Genomic DNA, 22750 nt, shown 5'->3' on the forward strand with positions numbered 1-22750 from the left:
TTTAATAATTTTTCTTTTTTTCCTGAGGGACCTTTTTTACATTTTTTGGTTTTTAAAAAAAAAAAAAAAAAAGAAACAGTAGTTGACCAAAAAAAAGGAAGAAAACAAAAAAGACAAGCAAGCATGATCATTTGCGTAAAAAAACAAACAAAAAACAATGATCATTGTCTGTTTATCTCTAACTGGGCTTAATATTCAATAAATATGTAAACTTAACACGGCAGTAAAGTTGTTTTTGAAACATTGGTTTGTTTTTTCATATTTGGCTCCTCCTACAGTTCTACCACACAAGTACTGCAGACTGAAGGCACAGTAACGGCAATACTCCAGTTGTACAAAAGCGCACACCAAGCCTCTTCGAGGATGACCTTAGTTAATATTTGTATTGGAAGTCACAGCGATTAATTAGAAATATATGGACAACAGTGGTATTTTTTTTTAAATCACTTAGACTCCAGATGGCGGTAGATTTAAGCAGATGGCAGTAGAGTGCTGTGAAAGTCTCTGACCCTTTTGATGAAATTAGACCCGCTGCTTCAGTGCATCTCTTAAGACTGTCGTAGATTCTACACTCATAAATAAAAAGCAGCACATATGGATCGACAGCAACGACTATGTACAGTTTCAGATTGTTACTTTCCTCTTAAGTTCTGTGGTACGCCAGCAGCTTGAAACTGGGTACCAGGGTTGAAAACCGAACCAAAGTGTACAGAACAGAGCCTTTCAGGCACTTTGGCAAACAACCAACATGGCTGCTTCCGACGTGCAAAAAAAACAAAATAAAAAAACAACAACCTTGAATCTCCTAACACGTCAGAAAGAGATGGACGGAAATCGTTTTGTAGCCTGCAGTGGTGCACGTTTCTGTCAGATGTTTGGGTCTGGGGATATTTCCTGAAAAGTGAACTCTTCCAGACTCTTTTCCCTTTGTGCATTGGTTTGGCAAAGCTAGGCTAACTATTTACAGGAACAAATATTGACTACTGTGATATTTAAAACCCGTCTATTTCCTCCCGTACATTCTTTCTATATCGTTGAGATAGTGGTTCTTCAGCTCTTTCCTCTTCAGCTTGAAGGCGTCTGTGACCAGGCCAGTCTCTGGGGTCCATGGCTCAGGACTCAAACGCACCTTTACAGGAACTTCAAACCGCTGGAGTTTAACTAAAAAACACAACAATAAAAAAATCATGTTTTAGCCACACTCCTAGCCATAAAACCACATTTTACACATTTTAAAAAGCTCAGTCTTAAAAGCTACAGTATACTCAGATTGCATATTTTGAACTCGGCTGCACAGAGAGCAGCTGAAACACTACTCATTACATTTTATGACAATCAAGTCACTAAGGTTGGTAAGGAAGAGAACATATTTTTTTCTCCTCCCTGTCTGCACATAATGGCATAGAAATGATCAAGGAGTCATCAAAACAGCAAAAAAAACATGCTAATGTTAGCCTAGCATTTCATGAAACTGCTAAACATTCAACTCTGTAGTTATAAACATCAAATCACAAACATTTTAGATTCAGCAACTTTCTATTCTTATGAGTTGGATTTGTATCTAGAACCAGAAAATAAAAAATTAATTCAGACATCCTGTCAGCTAACTCTTACTTTTAGCTGCGACCTCCATGATCTCCTTCAGAACTTCTTTTTCCATTTCAAGATGGTTGCAGATTTCCTCCCATTTCCCCCCGATGCCTTTCTGCTTGGCCAGCTCCGTCAACTTTTTCTGGTTAGGAACCACAAAGCTGATCACGTAGTTCTGTTCACTGCAGGAACGCACAGCAGGAACAGGGTTAACGTGAAGGTCTCCGTTTCATTTTCATACAACAGCCATCCAACGGCACATACAAACAAACTCCCATTTATTTTTCAAACACAACTCCACTATACAAAAGTGCTTTACCCAATATTTTCACCGTACACAGTGTTTAAAGATATAGGCCATGTTTTCATTTGCTTTTGCTACCGGTTATCTCTGCATCTGTATTTGTATATGCAAATGTACTATGAGTGAAGCGGGATTTCTGTGTGCCGTTCTGGCAGCAAAGGGACGACTGTTCAAAGAGGACTTCACATCTCAGTGAGGTTAATGGCTCATTCAGCCATGTTGTCATGAATGAGGCTCTGTTTGAGCCAGGATAGATCAGCCAGACACAGAATCTGCTCCGGCAGGTTGTGTGTCAGGACAAATAAACCGAAGCCCTACAGTATAAAGTTAACGTCAACCTAAAACAACAGGCCTTTACCTTGCCTATTTGACCAATAGAGCTGGATAATAAGTCAATAACTATATATCACGACAGATCACCATTGATAGATATGTTTGATAGAATATTTAATAATTTCACTGAACTCCGATCCAGAACCGCAAAGCATTCTGGGGGGATGTAGGCAGAGGAAAGACTTTAGCTGCTCGACCTCTCACGGTCAGCTACGCAAAGTCGGTGGCATCAACTAACTCACTCGCTCTTTGGTTACCTAGCAACAATTTGAATAACTTGCAGCAATGGTTTAAGGTTTCTGCTTGAAGGGGAAAGGTCATGGCGACAGTTTGGCAGCATTTCAGATATTTAAAACTAATCAATAATTATCGATATGGACTTGTGAAATGCTTATATCGTGATGCATTTCACAGCCATGTCGTCCAGCCACATTAACCAACAAACTATTTTTAAGTTCCACTTAAAGTCCCAGTATTTCAGTAATGCTGGTTGAATCTTCACCCATGACCCAGTTGAGCCGTTTCCATGTTCTGCTCTGTTAAGCGGCTCGTTTCATGTGAACATACAAAGAGCCTGAAGCTTTTTCATGACAGGTTACACAGGACATCCCAGTTCAGCTAAACCTGTTTGTTATAAACACAAAAAGCCCTAAAGGTAAAAGACACTATGGGAACATACCAAAAAAAAAAAAACTGTCTTGTTAGCAGCCATCTGGTACATAATGTTTTATATCAGCACACATCAGATCTGTAGATCACCTGTTGGCGTAAACGCAGATATTGTCGATGAGAGCGCAGGTTTTCAGGGCAGATTCCACTTTACCGAGAGACACGTACTCCCCAGCCTGCAGTTTCACCAAATCTTTTTTGCGATCTTCAGAAACAAAAATCAATACAAGTTATAAGGTGCAAAAGTCCAGCTTCTCTTTTTACCAGTCTATAAGCTGTGTGTGTGTGTGTGTGTGTGTTTTGCAAACAGAACCATTGAGTGAAGCTGACTGGGCAACATACACACCTACAATCATCAGACAGCCATCCGGGTAAACCTCTCCAATGTCTCCGGTGCAGAACCACCTCTGACCGTTCTCGTCTGTAAAGAAGTCCTGATTGTTGCCGTCTTGCCCAAAGTAACCCATGGTAACATTGGGACCACCAATCAGGATTTCCCCTCTTGGATGAGGCTCGTCTTTGCTGGTGTAGCCCCCTGAGAGGTAAAACGGAGCAGGCAGATTGTAACGCGCAATTATCCTGCATTAAAAAATAGTTTCTGTTGTGCCGATTACAGCATGCAGCAACATGCTGTGGGCTGAGTTCTACCTTCAGCCCAGTCTCTGAGCTTGATCTCGCAGCAAATCAGAGGAGCTCCAACACGGCCGGTGCTGATGTCTGCGACTGCAAAACAAGATAGTTACTGGGTTACTCATTTATCTTCTTTTCAAGTCAGTCATACATAGGAAACTATTTTATCTGTCAGTTACTGCAAAAATATGAATCTCAATGCAGATGGCAAATGAGTTTCAAATAATGGGATTTCTGAAGAGTTACTAGTAAATCATGCCTGTCTGCCAACTTTTCCACAATTATAACCCTGCTTATCTTCCCTAGATTTCATGATCCTATTTAGTCACCGAACACTATTCAGATTACATTCCGCACAAGTGGGCTTCATTTTTTAGAGGTTCACTGAGAAATTAGCCAATTTTCTTAATTTTGGGAAATTGGACGATGCATGTGAAACAGATCTTATCCAATGATCTTTTCCAACTGTGCAAAAGTCTGATAAATCAGTCACTGATTGACCGACCAGTTCAGAAGGTCTGCATGTGTCTGATTAAAACAATAGACATCCCACTGTTAGCAACTTTGTTGCCACATTTTGCTTTTTTTTTCCCCCGAAGAAAAAGAGAGAAAAAAAATGCAATTGGCTAAAATTGGAATCAACCAGAAAACGGCCATCATCGCACCCCTACCAACGCCACGACTTCTGAAAGTGAGTAGTTGCAGTTGGTTTTATTTAGAGCAGTCAGAGTAGAAGGGGGCTAACATCAGCAGCATTCAGCTTCCATGCGCCACAAATCTGGAAGAAACTTCCAGAAAACTGTGAAAACAGCCAATCAGTTTTATCACTGTTTTTGATGATGATACGCGATAAAACTTCATGTTTGTTCTCAAATTGGTGACTGATTTTTGTGTTTGTCACATTTTGGTTTTGTGTTTTTATGATGTAAAGCACTTTGAAGAGCCTTGTTGCTGAAATATGCAATACAAATGAACTTGACTGATAAAGTCCAACTAAATGCCACTGTGGTTTGTTGCTGAATACATGAAAAACACTTTTGCACGTTACTTTACATCTCTGCTAATTTGTTTTTGCTTGTAGTGAATTTAGTTACTGAACATATTCCTAACTTTTCCACAGTGCATTTGGATGAAGGCTCCAAAGCTTGACCACTACTTAATGCTGTGTTATGTTCTATTCCATCCCAGATGGTGCCCATGTATTTTTTTTTGTGGTTTTTTTAAATGACTTCTGGCCAAACACCAGCCTCCGTCATAAAAAAAACAAAACCAACAAAAGAACAACAACATACCTTCAGTGATGGTGCCGGCTCCACAGGTTTCGGTGAGGCCATAGCCCTGCCCCACTGGACAACAGAAGCACACGTTCATGAACCTCTGAGTGGCCGAGGACAGGGGAGCTCCGCCGGACAACATCATCCTGACTCGCCCACCCAGCAGTTTCTTCACTTTCTGGAACAGCAACCTGCAGAGACGCGTTACAGATTATTTGGATTTGAGGCTAAACAACCACAACGTCATGTGCCAGGAAGAAAAAGCGCTCCGATGAGGGTGGAGGGGGAAAGAAGTGGCGTTTAGGTTTCTTACTTGTTGCAGAGAGGTGCGTCATGGCCCCTCTTGACCTGCTCCAGTTTGTATTTGTAGCCCAGAGTAAACAGTGTCTTCTGAAGGTAGCTCATTTCCTGCACTTTACTCATTACATTCTTGTTGATGCGATCCATGATTTCCTGTTTCAACGGAAAAAATGAACGGATTTATTTTGTTGGAAAATGAAGTAGTAAAAAAAAAAAAAATGCTGGAAAAAAAAGTTGTATATTCTTACCGGCACCGCTGCCATCAGAGTGGGTTTGAGGACAGAGCAGTCTCCTTTACTTCCTTTCTTTATTCTGGTGGACTAAAGGCGACAGAGGCCAATGAACTGACAAAGATCAGCAATGATTTTCTGACTCAAAACAGCAATGACGAGCGAGACCACTCCTACGAATGACCTTTCACATGATTACGAAATAAAGCACACGGCTGCGTCACACTGTGAGACATTTTTACCTGATCTGACAAAGTCTGGGGGGATGAGTAACCAATCCGGCAGCCGTATGTTACACAAGAGATTTCCGCTGTCATTTCCAGAACATGAGCCAGGGGCAGATATGCGATGTAAGTATCATCAGGTCTGTCAACACACACACACACACACACGTCAAATCCAGTCGTTACTGATCATCTTCTCTTCCACTTATTTATCTTAACAATGAGGAACTTTGACTACCAGTTCCCTAGCCGGCTGTTTGAAATGCACGCTGTCACAATAATGCAACGTTTGAAATCAGCTGAGTGGCACACAGGGGTCACTCTAGGGCAGCCCTCCAGATTTACCACTCTGAAACATCAACGTATTCAGAGGCCTGAAAATGAGTGATGATGAGAACTGGTGAAACTTACCCAAGTCCAGGGATGCGTTCACACTGGCCTGTCATCCCCGCGATCAGGTTGCTGTGGACTATCATGACCCCTTTGGGTCTGCCTGTGGAACCGCTGGTGTACATCACCACGGCCAGATCGGAGGACTGCGGCGTCACAATTTCTCTCTCCACTGCAGGAGAAATAAAGCAATCACCGTCTTTTACAGCAGAAATTTAAAAAAAAAAAAAAAAAAAAAAAGAAAAAAAAAAAAAAGAAATGCAACGATTTGAGCAAGTTGAAGAAATGCACACCGTTCTCCGGCAGGACGCCCAGGTCCCGCACCGCCTGCATGCTGTGAATGGAAAGTCCTTCTGGGTAGCCTTCTGTGTTTACCTTCTTCTCGTCCACGTAGATGATGTGCTTCAGTTTGGAGATCTGTGGTAGTACTTTCTGTAGAAATAAAAATATAACAGTCAATGCGAGTCATTTTATATAAACGTTAAGTGTATTTTCACTGGCGCAACCCTAATAATCATCGGCTGATTCATGTCACCCGGTGATCTCTCATCAACCCGATTGACTCTCTGCACTGAAACTCCCGAGTCAGCGTTAATGCCTCAATCAGATGTTAGTCCCACTTTGAAGCACAACCCTCTTTGCAACCCGAGTCATTTGGTTTACTATATACAATTGGACCCGTTTGGTCAGTCGCAACCAGCTCTTCTATGATCCATCGCCATCCTCACTTGGCACATTTCCAGACCACAAAAACAAACAACCATGAGTTGGCATTTCTACCTGGGGAAAGCACAGCGTGTCACAGGCGTTGGTGTCCAGCGCCGTTTGGAAAGTTCTGTGTTGCATCATTCAGCCGTTGTGTACAAATCAACATCCTGCATCTCTGATCCAGGCTTTCCACTCATTTAAAGTTTAAGACTTTTAGTACTATAGTAGTGTACACTTAGAAAATGAATTAGTTATGGTAAATTACTTACTTTAACAACTTCTATTTCATTCAATTGATGATTTAAGAAAACTGAAATCCAAGCAGTCTATTCTGTGGTATGGAGAAACCTTCAGAAAAGTAATCAATAATAGGTTTTATCCAGTTACTGATTTCCCTGTTTTAAAGCCAAGTCTGGTAAGATCTGATATGACAATAATCTTTAGATTTTAATAACATAAACCCACAATAAGCCAGTTTCAGAAACACAATTCTTCTACAGGTCGGAGATGAAGGTTGATTTTTTTGAGGATGCCAACAGTGACTATTAGTTTCCTACATTATGTTTTAATAGATAGTGTGGCAACACACCACTTTCTGTTAAATGCTACAAATAATGCAACAAAATGAACTTCACCTGTGAAATTCCCCACCCCCAAAAAGCAACAAAATTTCTGAAATGTTTTGTGTATTTTTGTGTATTTGGGCCAAAACTGAGCTAAATAAATGCAAGACTTTCTGAATTTGCTAAACCCGTTTGAGTAAAAGGTGAATAAAACAGCTGACATATTCCAAATTATTTAGAAATGCCACCATTTTTGTGATGTCAGAAAGGAATGCAATATTGGTTCTCCCTAAATAAAATCAACCCAAACTCTTCCTAGACTGAAGATCCACTTGTTTTGGAATATGGCTATAGAGTTGCTAAATCTCTTATAGAGTGATGTGAACACTGTGATATCATGCTTGGAGAAAAACTTTACAATCAAAAACTGTTTTAAAGTCACACCTAATCTCATTTCTGCACACACTAAAGTGTCTTCAATTAATTTATGCACAATAAACCACATCATACCCTTGTTTTCTTCTAGGTCTCATGAAGATCTTCTGATAGCTTTTAAAACCACATAATTAGACACACATATTTTCAAGCACGGCTTTAAACTCACTTTGAGTTTGCTTTCGAGCAGCTCCATGCTGGTCACCAAGTGAGTGACTCCAGTTTCGTTCAGTCCGTACGCAATCGCATCTTCTCCCAGCGTAGCGTAGAACGTCACCACTGTAAACACGGCGTGTTAAATGCAGCTCGTTTATTTTTTTTCTTCCTATTATTTGTATGCATTTTTCATGACATCAGCTTGCACTGGGCTTTCCTTACATGGGAAGTTGTGCCTGAAGCATGCCTGAGCAGTTATCATCCACTCCGCTCTGGTTTCGCAGAAAATGGCGATGGTGTTTTTGGGCTGCTGTCCCAGAGCTGCCAGTCCGTTGCCAAAATCACTCACTGTAGAGTCCAGCTCATTGTACGACAGCCACTTGTACTCTCCCAGTATCAGCTAAACGGAGAAACAATTAAATGAAGCTTTAGATATGTCCCCGAACAGGTAACAGTGGAAAAGCTAGACAGTCTTACCTTTTTAAACACTTTGCCGTTGGGCTGGATCTCGTTCTCTTCGCTCAGCACCTCTCTGGTGCCGAGACAATCGGCTGGTCCGAAGCGTTCCACTGCGTGCTTGAACAACTTGTCCAGCGTGTCCTTCCCTTCGAAGTCCTCTATGGCCAGGGACTCAAAGTGGTCCACAGAGCGGTACGGCCCCTCTGGGGACCCTGTGGTGGAGCGGGCCTTCATTCTCGTAGACTGCGTCCTTTTTTGGCCGGCTCCGGTGATGAAGTACCAGGGCAAAAAGGATATGAGGGAGTACAGCCAGATCAGAAGGTGGACTGGAAAGAGGAGGATTGACTTGAGGGTTGAGTCTGACTGGGCGCCCATGATGCCCTCTGGGTGCGTTTAGAAGGGAACTGAAAAGCAGACCTTGGTTTGTCAACCGCGACTGGACCTTTATCCTGGCACAGGAAAGGACCGCAGACAGATTTTTCCACAAGGTCTCACGGGCGCAGAATGAAGGTTTCTGGTCCAAAGTCCCCACAGATTCAGCTAAAAGTGGAAACAAAAGGAAACAAGAACAAGAAAATACTTCAATATGAAAGTAAAATGTAATTCAAATGCTAAAAATCCTGATCTAGTTTGCATCTGGCATCTAGTCTTATCTTATTTGTCTTTACTGAGGTAACAAAATTGAAAAAAAAAAAAAAAAAAAAACAGGCATTGGTAACTTATTTGTATCAAAATTGGTCAAATCCCCCCGCCCCCCACCCATAGCTGGGCATTACTGATCAGCCATTTAAAAGAATGCTCCTAATTTATCTTGTTTTTAAAAAGACACTTTTTTTCCCCAAAAACTTCCAGAAACTAAACAGGAACGCCACCTATGTCTTTAATTAAAGCAACGCTGTCGTAAAATGAGAGTTCACAAACTCAAAGCAGCATGACTGCCACTGGAACGACAAGATAATCATCAGATGATATCAGTTTATGACTTATGTCACTTTATAAAAAAATAGCAAAATGTCAAACGGCCATCATAACCTGCAAAACACGAACTTGACAACTACTTCTAAATGTAACTGTGGATCAAAGTTTTAAAAAACCTGCTACTTCTACATTAAATTACTGTATAGTATTGAAGCCATGTTCCTTTGTCAGCGCTTGGGATAGTCAGTTCATTTTGACATTTTGAGTAAATGCGGTAATGCTAGTTTATTTTTACACAAGGTTATTATATTGAGAGATTCTCGCACTGACCTATAGCTAGACTTAGTAAAGTGCAATAATTATTTAACGTTAAACTGATGATGTGTAAAGCCTCCACCGCATCAACCAGTAAAAAAGGGAAGTTTTCAATGATGCCAGACTTGAGATCTGAAAAAAAAAAAAACAGAACTCCAAAAAAGAACTTTTTTAAATCCAAGAAGCGAGAAACTCACAAGTTACTAACAAACCTAACCCAACCAACAGAACTATAAGCAGAAAAGACATTTTTCACAACAATAATCAGTGTCATCACTTACCAGATTTTTTCCTCACTCTGTAAAAATCAGACAGTCAACCTCTAGCTTTAAGTGCAGCCTTCTTGAGTCACAATTGTTCCCTCCCTTTCACTCAAACACCTGTAGTCTTTCATGAACTAAAGAGGTGGGGGACAAGTCGCCCCCACTGGCCTGGCTGGCTGCCGTCCAATGACAACAGCCCTGCGAGCTATGCTGGAGGGGATAGAGCGACAGACAACCAATGACGATGCTCTCGAGGCTCACCCCACTCGGTGGTCAGTGGAAGAGCCACTATAGGTCAAGCTCAGCTTGACAATGACCTCACCAAAGCGGATGTAGAGGAGATAAAACCCAGTGAAAGTGTGATTTAAAAAAAAAAAAAAAAAAAAAAAAAAAAAAGGCTGAACACACAACCAGGATGGACAAACATGAAAATGTGTGCTGGAGTCTGCTTAAACAAAGGGTTAATTGTAACGTGTAGTATTCGTGTAGTTGCTAAGGGTGGAGTGGCGTGTGCTTCCAACTGCTTGGAAACGTCATCTTGAAATTTGCAAATTTCCAAACAGTTACCGCTTCGATGCTATATTTGACAAACTATTATATGTCAGGTTCCATGAAATCATAACCTGCTTTGGAATTTTATCTTAAACCATTCTGCACAGACGCTCACTGTTGTTGATGCTCACTATTGAGTCTGAGACGGAGCTCACACAGCACGCTGCGGACATCAATGTGGAAAATGTGGCTTAGCTACAACCTGCGTCGTCATCATAACTTGAGTTTTTTTTCCTGTATTTTAAAAAGAAATGTCGCTGACACACACTTTGAGACAGCAACCACATGTTGAAGAGGTTTATTAGAGATTTGAATCAGCCAGCTTCCCCTTAAACAGATTTTTTTAATAAAGTGTATTCAATAAATGCATCAAAAACTGAGACTATTTCAAAGATTTTTACAGAACTAGAAGCCTCTGTTTTTCAGTGGCATGGGAAGTGAAGCCGGGGCAGCTGCTTTGCAGAATGTAGCTTCTCTATATATAATGTACTAATGCCACCACTGGTTTCACACTGGCACACATATCAAACAGCAAGCACTTTCGCTTATAAAAGAAAAATCTGAAAAATCCACAGACATAATCGTAGTTTGTAAATTAGCTTAATACCCAACTGATTTAGCTTTAATGTTAACATGATAAAAATGATCTGATACATTTTGTTCTTACAGTCAATAACAAAAAAAATGTTAGGTCTTGCCACCATTTTAACCCTTTTAACCCCTGCCGTACCTTTAATCACACATGTCCTCTCCAATGTGGATCATCATTTCATAATAAATTATATGGAGCTGACATGTTCTTGCAGCATCAGGCTGCACAAAATGTGATTCACATTTCAGTGAATTGCGCACCTAATGTACGTCAAACAACTGTATGAATTCCTTAAAAAAATGGCTGAGAGATAGATGTGGAAAAACTGCAACATTCAAATTCCAGAATCGTATTTGTCTCATTCTCTGACCCATATTATATAGCACCTTGAAACCTGCTTACACTTAAATATATACAGCTTACTTATTTTAATGCTAAAAACAACAGGGAAGAGGGGCAGGTGGGAGAGGGGCCGGGAACGCAATGGTGGGACGTGTTCATTTTTGGAGAATGACGCACCTGAGGAAACAGCAAGTTGGTTAGCGTCAGTCTGGTTTCCTGGCGGCTGATACCGCAATATTCAAATGAGCTCATATATAACCCCCAATAATATAATGTTCTGTAACATCCGTCTCTTCGCTGACATAACACCTGAAGACTGGTCTGAAACTGTACATAAATGCAACACAGCAGGAGCGCGTGAATAAGCAATCACCATGGTAATATCTGGTATCCCTTTTAGACGAATACAGCCAAGATATTTTTATACATCATTTATCTTAATGGTAGTTACGAGTTGCTGCGTTATTTCCGCCTAAACCCAATCTAGTTTAACATCCCCATAAACTTGCTAATACAATAAGGTCTATTAAAAGAAAAACTGTGGGAATTGGTAACATTTTAACAGGGATATTCTCAAGGGACTGACTAACAAAAGGGAAACAGCAGACAAAACGTTGACAAAAAAAAAGAAAAAAAAGAAGCCGCCTCATGTTACTGACACCATTGAGCAACCCAAACGTAAGTTTATACCCCGCCGAGGAAGTGGTTTAAAGCTGTTCAGTGTGGCCCTTATAAATCACCCCAAACACGATTCAACAAACGGATAAAGGCAATAATAAGCTTACGGTTTCAGTTTAAGAGACTGATGTCCCGCTTATCCCGGCATGTTCGGCACGTTCTTACCTCCCCGGCGGCAGCGGCACACAAGGCGTCCAGTCGTGTCTGAACCAGAAATGACCGAAAGTTACCTTTTTCCTTTGACGCCTACGTCATCTGATTCCATATTTCTGAACCAATCAGAGGCAGCGGCGGAATTTGCTCTCATGTCTCTTACGTCTGCAAGAAGAAACATACAACAGGAAGTCAGTCATGCCTTAGTCAAATGTTGATATTGAAGATGTTATTTCATGGTTGTTCTTATGAAGTCATTATTATTTATATTAATGTACCAGCGAAACGAAGATAGCCAGGTTTAATATATTTTACGTCTGTAAATCCAGACGTGATTCACAACAAGTCACAACAATATTAGAAAAAAGCTTGGCTCCCCAAATAACCCAGTATTCTACATGCAGTCTAAATAAATTTACAAATACGTTTATTACTCGCTATGAATTCTTATATTACTCATTTCCTTTCTCGCAACCTTATAGTCATACAATATACTTTAATTTTTCACTGTGAATAAAAAAAATATTTAAATGCTTGGATTAATATATGCTTTTGTGAAAGAATCTGACTCCAATTTAACATTTATGCATCTCATCGTATCAGGGGAAAAACACGCAGCAGAAAATTTTATATTAATAATTATAGAAGATAGGCCACAAATTTGGACAGGACAACGTCGCCCCCGAGTGGTTGGCAAGTACGAGTTCTTCTTTCCTTGAAGCCAGGAAGGAAATGTCTGAAAGGAACAACACCGAAGAGCATTTCCTAATCTCACATTCAAGACTCAGAGCAAAAGTAGACATTGAAATCAAATTCAGTGTCTAATATTTCCACACCAAACAACGTTTCACCTGCATTTTCTGTGTAGTCAATGTTTACAATAACACTATTTGGCGTGTTTGCACAGCTTTGAAAGCATTCAACTGTCCCTATCACGGATTTACAAAACAGATAAAGTCAAACAGAAAACTGCAGTTGAGTCTAAATAAAAGTGTTGGTATTTTTCCCCCAGTAAGGTAGCAATTAAATATTTAAAATGAATTTAAAAATGACTTAGATTCTTATGACACGTCCTTAGTGTCTATACAAAACAAAGTGTGTTTGTGTCCCGTTTAGGTCAGTTCTGCAGTGCCATCGAGTCCTAGAGAAACACGTCACAGAGATATGACTCGTATATGATGCTGAGTTTAGAAACAACTGCGACGAGCGCTTCGTGAAAAACGTGTCCCCCCCTTAGTCCAGCAACATCACAGGTAGGGGGCAGTGTTACCACTTGTGATTGAGAACATGACGAGGAGATGGGCTTCTTTTTATAACAGCAAAGCCCGGAGAGCAGCGGACCATGACCAAGCCACCAGACGACTTCCTCACCCCACCATCAGACAGAAAGTACTATCCTTTGTATAATAGATTTTATTATAAGGAATTTAAAATAATTCACACAAGGATTACATTTTGGAATATTTACAGATGGGGTGTCCAAACATTTTTGTCATGTTGGGCAAAAGTCAAAAGTAGTCGCAGGCCACAAAACAAACAAACAAATAAACAAATAAACAAACAAACAAACAAAAAAAGCTGAACTTGTTTTGGGTACTCACTTCCAGTCAAACTAGCCACCCACAATCCACCAAGGCATCATCAATATTTGATAACATCACAAAATCAGTTTTCTTCACCCTCACATTATTCACAACATTAACTCATTAAATAAAAACGAGTGAATACATTCAGGTAGATTCAGACAAACTTATTTCTATGAGAGATTACCATCGGTAGTAAACCTGCATGTATGTTTATTTTCGAACAAAGTGGTGAGCCCATTAATCTGGTGTATGTCCAAGTCCCCTCCAGCATTGTTACACCGCCCTCGCAGGCTGTCCTGTACAATAAAACGTTCGCACCTCCTAACTGTAGCCCCCACGTGTCACAGAGTCGCTGCACAAAAACATCAAGTCTGGCTGCTGCAGCTGTGTGGGCTCCAAACGCAGCACATGGTGTCGTCTACCAGCTTCTTCTGGCGACGGAAACGTATAGACACTTAACTCTGAGCTTGTTTCATCGTTTGCTTTACGACTTTTAAATTAACTTCGGCTACAATACTGACGGGTTTTGGTTTTCTTTTCTTTTTGTTTTACCGTGCGGAAAGCAGAGAGGAGGTAAAGCTGCGACTCAAACTTAGCTGCTACGTTTAAACCGAACATGTCGACTGGCACGAAACAAGTGAAGAGCTGCCCCATCCCGACCAAGGTCCTCACCCTGAAGGACTGGTCCCAGCTGCCCGACTGCTACAGCCAGACACCCGGGGGAACCCTCTTCTCTACCACGCCCGGAGGTAAAACTGTTGCGTGTTCTCATGTTGCTTTTATTTGTAGCTATTACAAAGTGGCAAATGCAGCCCCCCTTTAGAAAAATATCACTTAACTTGAATAATTTAAGTATTAATCGCGCTATTTCGGTTTTTCCTCCGTTTTTCCTATGTGCTCTCGCAATGACACAATTAATGCAAAACGGGTGGATTGAAAGCAAAACACAATTCTGACAAATGTGCACGCATGTCATAAGCAACACTGTCCTAAAATCTTTTCTCTGCACATTGACAGTTTTCTATCTCATATCTTTTTGCTAACGTCAACCAGACATTTTAATATAGTCTGTCTTCCTACTTCAAAATGTTTAATCTTAAGGTATTCTTCTCAAACGCGTTTGCTTTCCCGTATTTAAGCAATCAGATGCTTAGTGCGACTCGTTTCCTCCTGCACAGGTCCTTTTAAAACGGCTCAAAAACAATCCTCCCCGCATGAAAACAAAAGGAAGTTTCAAACTCGTGACTTGCAGAGGGTGTACATTTGCGGCTCAGATCAGAGCCATTTGATTGGCCTTTGTCTGTGGTGCAGCTGGAGGCCGTCCAATGTTTTGAGTTAGAAGTGCATAAAGAACATGCTGTACGAATTGAAAAGAAGGGGAGTAAATGTTTAATGCGCAGGGGAGCCGTTTTTGCATGGATGGCACAAGTTGTGCAAGAGATTCCACCACTGTGTTTTGACTTGCATTCCATCTCGTATTTCTTCTTCTTCTTCTTCTTCTTCTACACAGCCTTGTCATGAACTGCATGCTGAACCATCTCCTCCTCTGCTTCCCTTTGTCCAGGATGAACTGTCCAAACCCCATTACATAACATGTTTTCTCTCAGCCAGGCTGATACTTCGCAGAACAGTTCAAACTCCAGTTCAGAATAACATGAGCTGCAGACCGCTCCCAATGCCTCATGGTACAAATTTTCAAAACAGGTCTTTTATGACATAATCCATGGGTGCGTTTGAACCTGAATGTACAGCTCTCAGTCATAGGTTGTCAACATGTTTGTTTTTTGCTTTATCATTAAGCTGGAGGGTTTTGGAAAAAAAATGTCAAAGATTTGACTGCTTAGGGGGTTGAAAAAGGTAAGGGAAGCGAGCAGAAGCATGTTTTCCACACTGAACTTTTCTTTTTTGCCTCAAAGATGACATAAATCCACATCGTTGCTTGCAAAGATGCGGTGTAAGTTGACTCTTCGCCAACGTGAACTTTCACCATAAGGTCTTTATTTACGCCAAATGTCCTCTCTCTCATCGCCGCCGAACGCAGGCACCCGCATCATCTACGACAGGAAGTTCCTCCTGGACTGTCGGAACTCCCCTCTCGCCAGGACGCCGCCGTGCTGCCTGCCACAGATCCCGGGAGTGACGGTACCGGCCACACACGCGCACCACACGGGGAAACTGCAGGACCTCAAAGAGGAGGCCGAGGAGGAAGAGAAGGATATCGGAGGTAAATATTTGCCCGTTTAGCTACTGTTTTATGAATGCGTGTGTGTAAATGTGGCCGTTTTTTTTTTTTTTTTTTTTTTTGGCTCCTGAGGGGAAGCAGCTCATGAAAACAGGTTTACTGGTCTGAGCTGTTGACTTTGAAGGTAAATGCAGTGATGGTTTATCTAAAGAGACGTTGAGACACTTTCAGGTTGGACATAGTTCAGTGCTTTGAAGTTTTTCAAATGGTTAAAATGTCCCTGTCCAACTAAACTCAAAGATCAAAATTCACTTTTATTCCCCTGTCTGTCGGTAAACACAGCATACTGATAAGTTCTGCAGTGTCTCGTCTCTCTGTTGTCCGTTAGGGCGTGACCACATGGGGTGATTTATCTGATGCAACCTTTTTTTTTTTTTTTTAATGCTAATTATTTTTTTGTCCGTTTCTTTGCAGATGACAGCCAGTTTGAAATGGACATCTGAGTCAGCAGTACTACCTCCTGTGGAGTGTTGAGTTTAAATGCCTTATAAGTCGTAAAAGACTAAAGCATTGCATACAAAGCTCTTTTTTTTCACTTTTTTTTTTATTAACAACTGAGGAACCTACAATGGAAAAAGTAACCAAATGTAAGGTGTTTTTCACCTTATAAAATTGGGTGCAAATTGTTTACCTTCGGATGGATTGGTTGGTCGCTTGTTTCAAAGAAACTATGGAATCAAGTATGAAATCGGTTTTGATTTAAACTTTTTTTTTTATTATCTTTTGTAAATAAGAAACTTGTACTATGTTTTAAGTTTGAAGATTATGGTTATTTCATAAAAGCATGTATAAAAAAGGTGTTCGATACATGAATCAGTTTGCTTTTGTTGAATTCCCTCCAAAAAAGAAGGGTGGGCTATCGGTACATGCATACATCTCCCTTACATTTGGGGAAGGGGATTGGCTTTCTACTGAAAAAAAAATCAGCTCTTTGTTTTTGTATGGACACGAGTTGTGAAAAATAAATGAGTAAGCTGTCATCTTGTGTGTGTTTTCTGTTGACAAGACTGATTTTTCCCAGTTACATTAAAAACTGAAGGAATTTAATGACTTTTTACTGTCATGGTGAAGCTGAACACCAGTGTACATAACTGTGTCCTGAACTTCACTCAAACCTGTTTCTAAGGCCTTTCTTTAACACAATATCTCACTGATTCGTCACGGCCTGATTCGGAACATGGTGACTAATGCAATATTTTGGGGGTTGTTTTGTGTGAAACCCAGACGGGCTGAGTCAGTGTAACAATGTTGGTTTTACTATGAAGTAGATGCTTAAGGCCAAGTATAAATATTGGTGCCAAATCTGATGCAGTTCTTTGGGAAAGTATTTGCACGCTTTGAACTCATTGACATCTAGTCAAGTTACAACAGCAAACTTGAATGTATTTTTCTTTTCCGCCTCGATTTTATGTGAACTTTCACATCAGATATGCGCGCACAGTTGTGCATAATTTTAAGTGGAATACATAGGATTTTTTTTTTGCTTTTTCCAGATTTCTTGCAACATCCCGTGGTATTGCACAACGCACATTTCCCTTCACGTACTACTTTTAGTAGCTTACGTGACCATCCTCACAAAGTGTCATGAAATATGAGCTACGGTGACATTGAATTTTCATTCTTTGCTTCCACATATCCCATATGCATTGATTGGTCCAAGTGAACAGCTATTTGCCAGAGTATTGATTTACACAAATCTGGGTCAACAGGTACATTATCTACTGTCGCTCATTCCACAGACATTTCTTTTTACGCTTGGGCATGTTTCACCACTCGCTCCAGTGTGTTCTATTGGGATTCAATGTGGTAGACCAACAGCAAGTAAAAGTGGAAGAAATCTAATGACTTCCTTGTATTTAACTGCCTTTCCATCATAATTAAACTGCATCTCCTTGGCTGTTAAAGAAAAGCATTCACACTGTGGTTCATCTGACCTAATGTTTAAAATCCCTTTTTAGCCTTTCATTAAGTATATGGTGGCAAAATACAAAACGCACGCCACACTTTTTCAGATTTCTATTTAAACAAATCTCTGTTTTTATCACAACTATACACTACTTTGTGTCGGTTTATCACATAAAGTCCAAGTCAAGCACAGCAAAGTTTGCAGTTGTGGTAAGCCAATGAAAACGTTCAGAAGGTAGGAATGTTGATGCAAATGAGCACGCGCACGCTCTCTCTCAGCTTCAAACTCTCCATTATCAGACATATCTAAGAGATGAGACACAGCGTGGCGTCTGTGTGGCAGATGGACTGAGTTGAAAGAGCATTTTTAGACACCTCAGACCCACCCAGGCCCGCCTGCGCCGCGGATTCTGCTGCTACCCTTGAATCGTCGACACGATCAAGGCCGGGTCTCCTCGCTTGTCCCAGATCTGTAGATCATATGCACTGACAGAAAGGGGAAGGTCCGGCCTTCAGGAATGTGAGCAGCTGCTGCCTGCGAGCCAGACATGTCCACAATGCAATCTTTAGGCTGTTTCACCTATCAGCTGTCTCAGATTTGTAATTACACACCGCCTATTCTAGCATTAATGTTTAATTCAGCTCCGTCGAGGCAGCTGTGTGGATTTTGTCGAGGTCCATCTCTAGACTAGTGGAAGCAGATAGGCGCTCTCCGGCGTCATGTGACTTGGCGATATATGTCAGGCCGCACAGCTGTTCCTGTCTCACCACTAAGCAAAATTAAAGCTAACAAGTGACTTGAGATTCAATATTTTCATGCTTCGTAACAAGATTAAAAAAAAACAAACTCAGAATTATACCATCATGGGAATTATTTGGAGAGTTGAGAAGTAGTTTTATGTGTACTGTGCTGCTGTTTTGTTCAGTGAGAATGCAGAAATGAAGCAAAGGAAAGGGTCAAAATCCACTTTCATTAGCCAAAGTTTGAGTTTGTTTGGCATGTGAAAAAAACATCTAATGCCAGCTGACTTCGATAAGCACCATGAGATGCTGATTTGTGCACTTCTTCATGCACAAATGTATGAAACTGCAAATGCAAGAAAAGCCCCGCTACTTCTGCGGTAGTCTTATTGATATCAATAATTATTGGCACAGATTGAAGAGAATTTTATTTATTTTTTTTTTGGCAGAACAAACCTTATCTCCTGATCTCTTATAATGTAAAATGCACTGAAGTTGGTGTATACATATAGACATATAGAAATGTAGGTATGCTGACAGACAAAGAGACAGATGGAAGCTTGTAAATAGGATTTATCATCTAGATTCACATGCCTGGTTCAAATTCCCATGCATATGTTCCCTTATAGCATGCTCAATGTTTGTGCTATTTCTGCCCACATTACTTTTTTTTATTTTGTACAATTTGGTTTTGAATTCGTTGGGCTGAAAGAGAGAAGATCGAAATCTAAATCATAATTAACGTAGATAAATATACCTTGTTCCAGTATATTCATTCAGTTAAAACTGATGTGCCAATTTTCTCTGAGTATGCATATTCATCTAATTTGTTATCATAACATAAGTACTTACAGACTTTTAATTAAATAAAATAAGTTACCCTACAAGTTGATTATTGATAGATACGGGCTTGGTAGGAAAGTTATAGATTTTGTTAAAGAGACTGATAAACATTTTTAGCAGAAATATAATTGGTCTGCCCCTTTTGTGAGCCTTTCGAACATTCCTAAAGTAGAATCATAGATTAGCATGCTCTGCTTTGATGTTCAGAGAACGGTCCTTGAAAACCAGCTCCACATATGCTACAAAGGTCACCATCTATCAGAGACACGTGGCCAAATTTAAACTTCCAGACAGAAACAAGTTGTACTTTGCTTTGTGGATGTTCAAAGTACGACTAAATTTACACAAAAACTAACTCGTCAAAATCTTTCATAGCATTTTCTTATCTAAGTTAACATTGTTTTGTTTTGTTTTTTTCTTTCGTTGTAAAGTCATGCATGATATGCCCACATTTTTTCTGGAGCAGCTGTAAGGGGCTGCTGAAAGCAGGAGGGCCTCAGGCAGTATACGTTTCACTGACCCTATGACGGCGACACATGAGCTTATCAGTATTCATACAAAGTAGAGCAGCAAAGAAACGCTCAAGTTCCGACTTCATGTAGTTTAAGATGACGATTTACATCATGAAGAATATAAAAACCAGCTCTACTCTGGGATTATTTTGGTCTTGGTCACGCAGCGTGACATTTCAATCCTGCACTTTCACAACATGTGTTGGAAAAATCTCTGCTTCTTACTACTGTAAACAACACTGGAATTGACCGTGTGTTTCTCTCCATCCCCTCTCCCCCCCCATGATGAGTCTAAACCAACCCCTTAAACTCAGGTTCCTTTGGTTGGTTAAAGTACAAGTTAGTCGAGGAGGCTCTATTTTCGTCCGCCGCTCCGTGTTGAGGCTCAGGAAGTGGGGTCAGGCTGGATTGCTGGGGCAACATTACAAACAGGCACTGGAAATACACAGCCTGCTCTGTGATCCTCCACAGGGGGAGGGGATGGGGATTTGAAGCGGAGGACATACTGGATTCTATAGACGAACACATTCCACCTTACGTCCAGTGATCAAGGACACTCCTGGGAACTCAGCCAGTGGGGCTGCACTCTGACTTTAGCTGCGAAAACATTTCAGAGAATAAAGCTATTCCTCGATTACCGCTGCACTTGGAAATCAAACCCAAGAGAAAAGCTCACCACAGAAACTTGGATGGCAGATTTGTTTTTGAACAGCAAAATGCTTTCACGTTTTATTTTCTCCCCTAGCCTCCCCTCACACACTAGTTGATATCAATAATATCTAAAGAAAAAAATATGACACACACAACTTTTAAAGGAAATACTTTGCTAGCATTGCATCACTTTGGCATAGTTACTCGCTCGGTGAAACAGTCTCCATGGCCGTTGCACAATCTCTGTTTTGCTGCACAGGGTACAGTGAGACATGTCTCTGAAAGTCAGGTTGTTGCTTAATGTGCAAAGAGCGCCTTTGACCATCATCTTCCCCTTTCATGAGATTTCCTATTGGACAGTCTACTGTCATAACTTACAATTTAGGTACAAAACAGGTTCTATAAAATGCATTTTGCCCATGTTTATTGTGCAACTTTACCATGCATTGCAACATCGTCTGGTGTTATTGCAGAACAGACGTTTCCCTGCCTGCACGCTCCTCTTTCAGCAGCTTCTGCCTGTTAGCAGCATGTTACACACGTCGACGAAATTGTCGCTTCCCCTCTGACCAAAAAGCCCACAACGATCTCTGAAATAACATGAAATGGAGATAATAAATACAGATTTACAAAAAAGTAACTGATGAAAATCAGTTAATTTTTAACATAATCATAAAAAATAAAAAAAAAACTAACAAAACAGGGCTGGATAAAAATGACGGTAGGTGTAACTTGATATTTTCTCGCGCAACCTTTCGAGGAAATTGCAGATGACTTTTGTAACTTCTCCAGCCCACAAGTATTTTGGCCCAACACTGGAGGGGAAACTGCTCCTCCAGTAGTGTCGGGTTTGAATGATGTCTTCTCCAGATGTTTCAGTTCATTCCACAGATGTTCAACAGGATTTAGATTTGAGCTCAGATCAGAATAGTCCAAGTTATTCTGAGATGTTGTGTGTTTTTGGTCATTATCCTGTGGAAAGATCCACGATCTGCGTCTGTGATTTCCAGACATCACAGACGCATCACATTTTTCTCCTGAATGCCTCGAAAGTCTTGAAATGTCATAGTGCCCTGCTCAGATTCAAGACACCCTGTGTCAGCCAGAAGCAGCAAAGCAGCCCCAGACTAGTCATAAATCCATGCCAGAGTCTCGTTTATCACAATCACAGAGTCTCGTTTATCACAATCAACAGGTAAATTTAACAGGTATGTATTTTCTGTATGTATTGCATCCACATCAGCATTAAGATTCATTTTAGGAGAAATAACTCTTGTCTTTCAGGAGGTATTTCACTATGTACATATTAAAAAAAAAGAAAAATACCAGAGAACCTGCTTTGTTCTACTTCCCTTCCAACCAAATAATAAGAAAACATACAGTACAATATACTCTGATTTATTTCAGTGACATTTTTGTGGGATATAAGTACATAATTTAAAGAAAAACAAACTTTAATGTCTGTCAACAACAATCAGCTAATCTTACTCTTTCGCCACAATGTGTGTGAGTAACCTCCAACCCCTAATGTATAGAACATAAAAATGGAAAAACATGTTTTGCTGCAAGCTGTGAATGTGCACCTTTGACACTTAGACTTCACAGTGTGCTGACAGTGCATCTTCACTATAGTTAATGTAGGTCAACATAGTGTCAACACTCCAGTATTATTTCTTCCAGAACGGGTTGACATCCTGTATATGTGAAATCACATGAGTGTTTACTTTAGTCTCTGTAAATACGCACAGGTCTCCTTCACTCCAACTGTGAGCTGCCAGCTCCAAATAAAAGAACACACACACACACACACACACACACACACACACACACACACACACACACACACTGACAATAAATTTCAGCTCAGCACTGAGGCCCATGGGCTATAACTCTGCTGTCATAGCAAAAAATAAGAATGGCATGTAAACAGGCTGCTTCTTTCCAAGCAAAACATAGGAACCGTTGCAGAGACACTGGAGAATCAGGAGCCCAAACATTCTAGGTCTCTTTGTTGATGTCATAACATCTTACTTTATGTTTAATTATTTCCATGTTTGAAAAACATTTTTCAGTTCTGTGTGATTTTTAGGAAAACAATATTCAACAAGTGTTTTAGCTGTACTGAACATGCTCAGTATAAGCACAGAAAACCCTCGACTGTTAAGTGTGAAACTCAAAAGTTAAACAGCAAC

At 40.5% G+C, this 22750-nt stretch overlaps 2 protein-coding genes across 3 annotated transcripts; one reads left to right on the top strand and one right to left on the bottom strand.

The window, feature by feature from the left end:
- Positions 1 to 431: 431 nt before the first annotated feature.
- On the bottom strand, positions 432 to 12197 carry acsl4a (acyl-CoA synthetase long chain family member 4a). 2 transcript variants are annotated; one of them, XM_015059331.1, is made up of 15 exons: positions 12091 to 12197; positions 8284 to 8805; positions 8029 to 8206; positions 7820 to 7929; positions 6238 to 6376; positions 5966 to 6116; positions 5573 to 5696; positions 5349 to 5420; positions 5114 to 5253; positions 4819 to 4991; positions 3545 to 3619; positions 3243 to 3431; positions 2987 to 3101; positions 1615 to 1772; positions 432 to 1161 (listed from the first exon to the last, which is right to left on the bottom strand). In XM_015059331.1, exons 2-15 carry the CDS (start codon positions 8638 to 8640, stop codon positions 1004 to 1006), a joined length of 2139 nt encoding a protein of 712 aa, XP_014914817.1. In that variant the 5' UTR covers positions 8641 to 8805; positions 12091 to 12197; the 3' UTR covers positions 432 to 1003. The 2 variants fall into 2 exon arrangements, with proteins under 2 accessions (XP_014914817.1, XP_014914819.1); XM_015059333.1 differs by having other exon boundaries at positions 12033 to 12137.
- Positions 12198 to 14021: 1824 nt separating this feature from the next.
- On the top strand, positions 14022 to 16886 carry eif4ebp3l (eukaryotic translation initiation factor 4E binding protein 3, like). The gene is made up of 3 exons (XM_015059334.1): positions 14022 to 14413; positions 15706 to 15888; positions 16321 to 16886. Exons 1-3 carry the CDS (start codon positions 14281 to 14283, stop codon positions 16347 to 16349), a joined length of 345 nt encoding a protein of 114 aa, XP_014914820.1. The 5' UTR covers positions 14022 to 14280; the 3' UTR covers positions 16350 to 16886.
- Positions 16887 to 22750: the final 5864 nt, after the last annotated feature.

The sequence above is a fragment of the Poecilia latipinna genome, unplaced genomic scaffold (genome assembly GCF_001443285.1).
Source record: "Poecilia latipinna isolate Pla-1442-1.1 unplaced genomic scaffold, P_latipinna-1.0 Scaffold1620, whole genome shotgun sequence".
Taxonomy (NCBI): Eukaryota; Metazoa; Chordata; class Actinopteri; order Cyprinodontiformes; family Poeciliidae; genus Poecilia; species Poecilia latipinna.

Coding starts and splice junctions, on each gene's coding strand:
- acsl4a (XM_015059331.1), bottom strand. CDS start 8,640: ATGGGCGCCCAGTCAGACTCAACCCTCAAGTCAATCCTCCTCTTTCCA. Junction 5,421..5,572: donor CCCAGACTTTGTCAGATCAG/GTAAAAATGTCT, acceptor TGTCGCCTTTAG/TCCACCAGAATAAAGAAAGG. Junction 4,992..5,113: donor GACGCACCTCTCTGCAACAA/GTAAGAAACCTA, acceptor GCGTCTCTGCAG/GTTGCTGTTCCAGAAAGTGA.
- eif4ebp3l (XM_015059334.1), top strand. CDS start 14,281: ATGTCGACTGGCACGAAACAAGTGAAGAGCTGCCCCATCCCGACCAAG. Junction 14,414..15,705: donor CTTCTCTACCACGCCCGGAG/GTAAAACTGTTG, acceptor CGCCGAACGCAG/GCACCCGCATCATCTACGAC. Junction 15,889..16,320: donor GGAAGAGAAGGATATCGGAG/GTAAATATTTGC, acceptor GTTTCTTTGCAG/ATGACAGCCAGTTTGAAATG.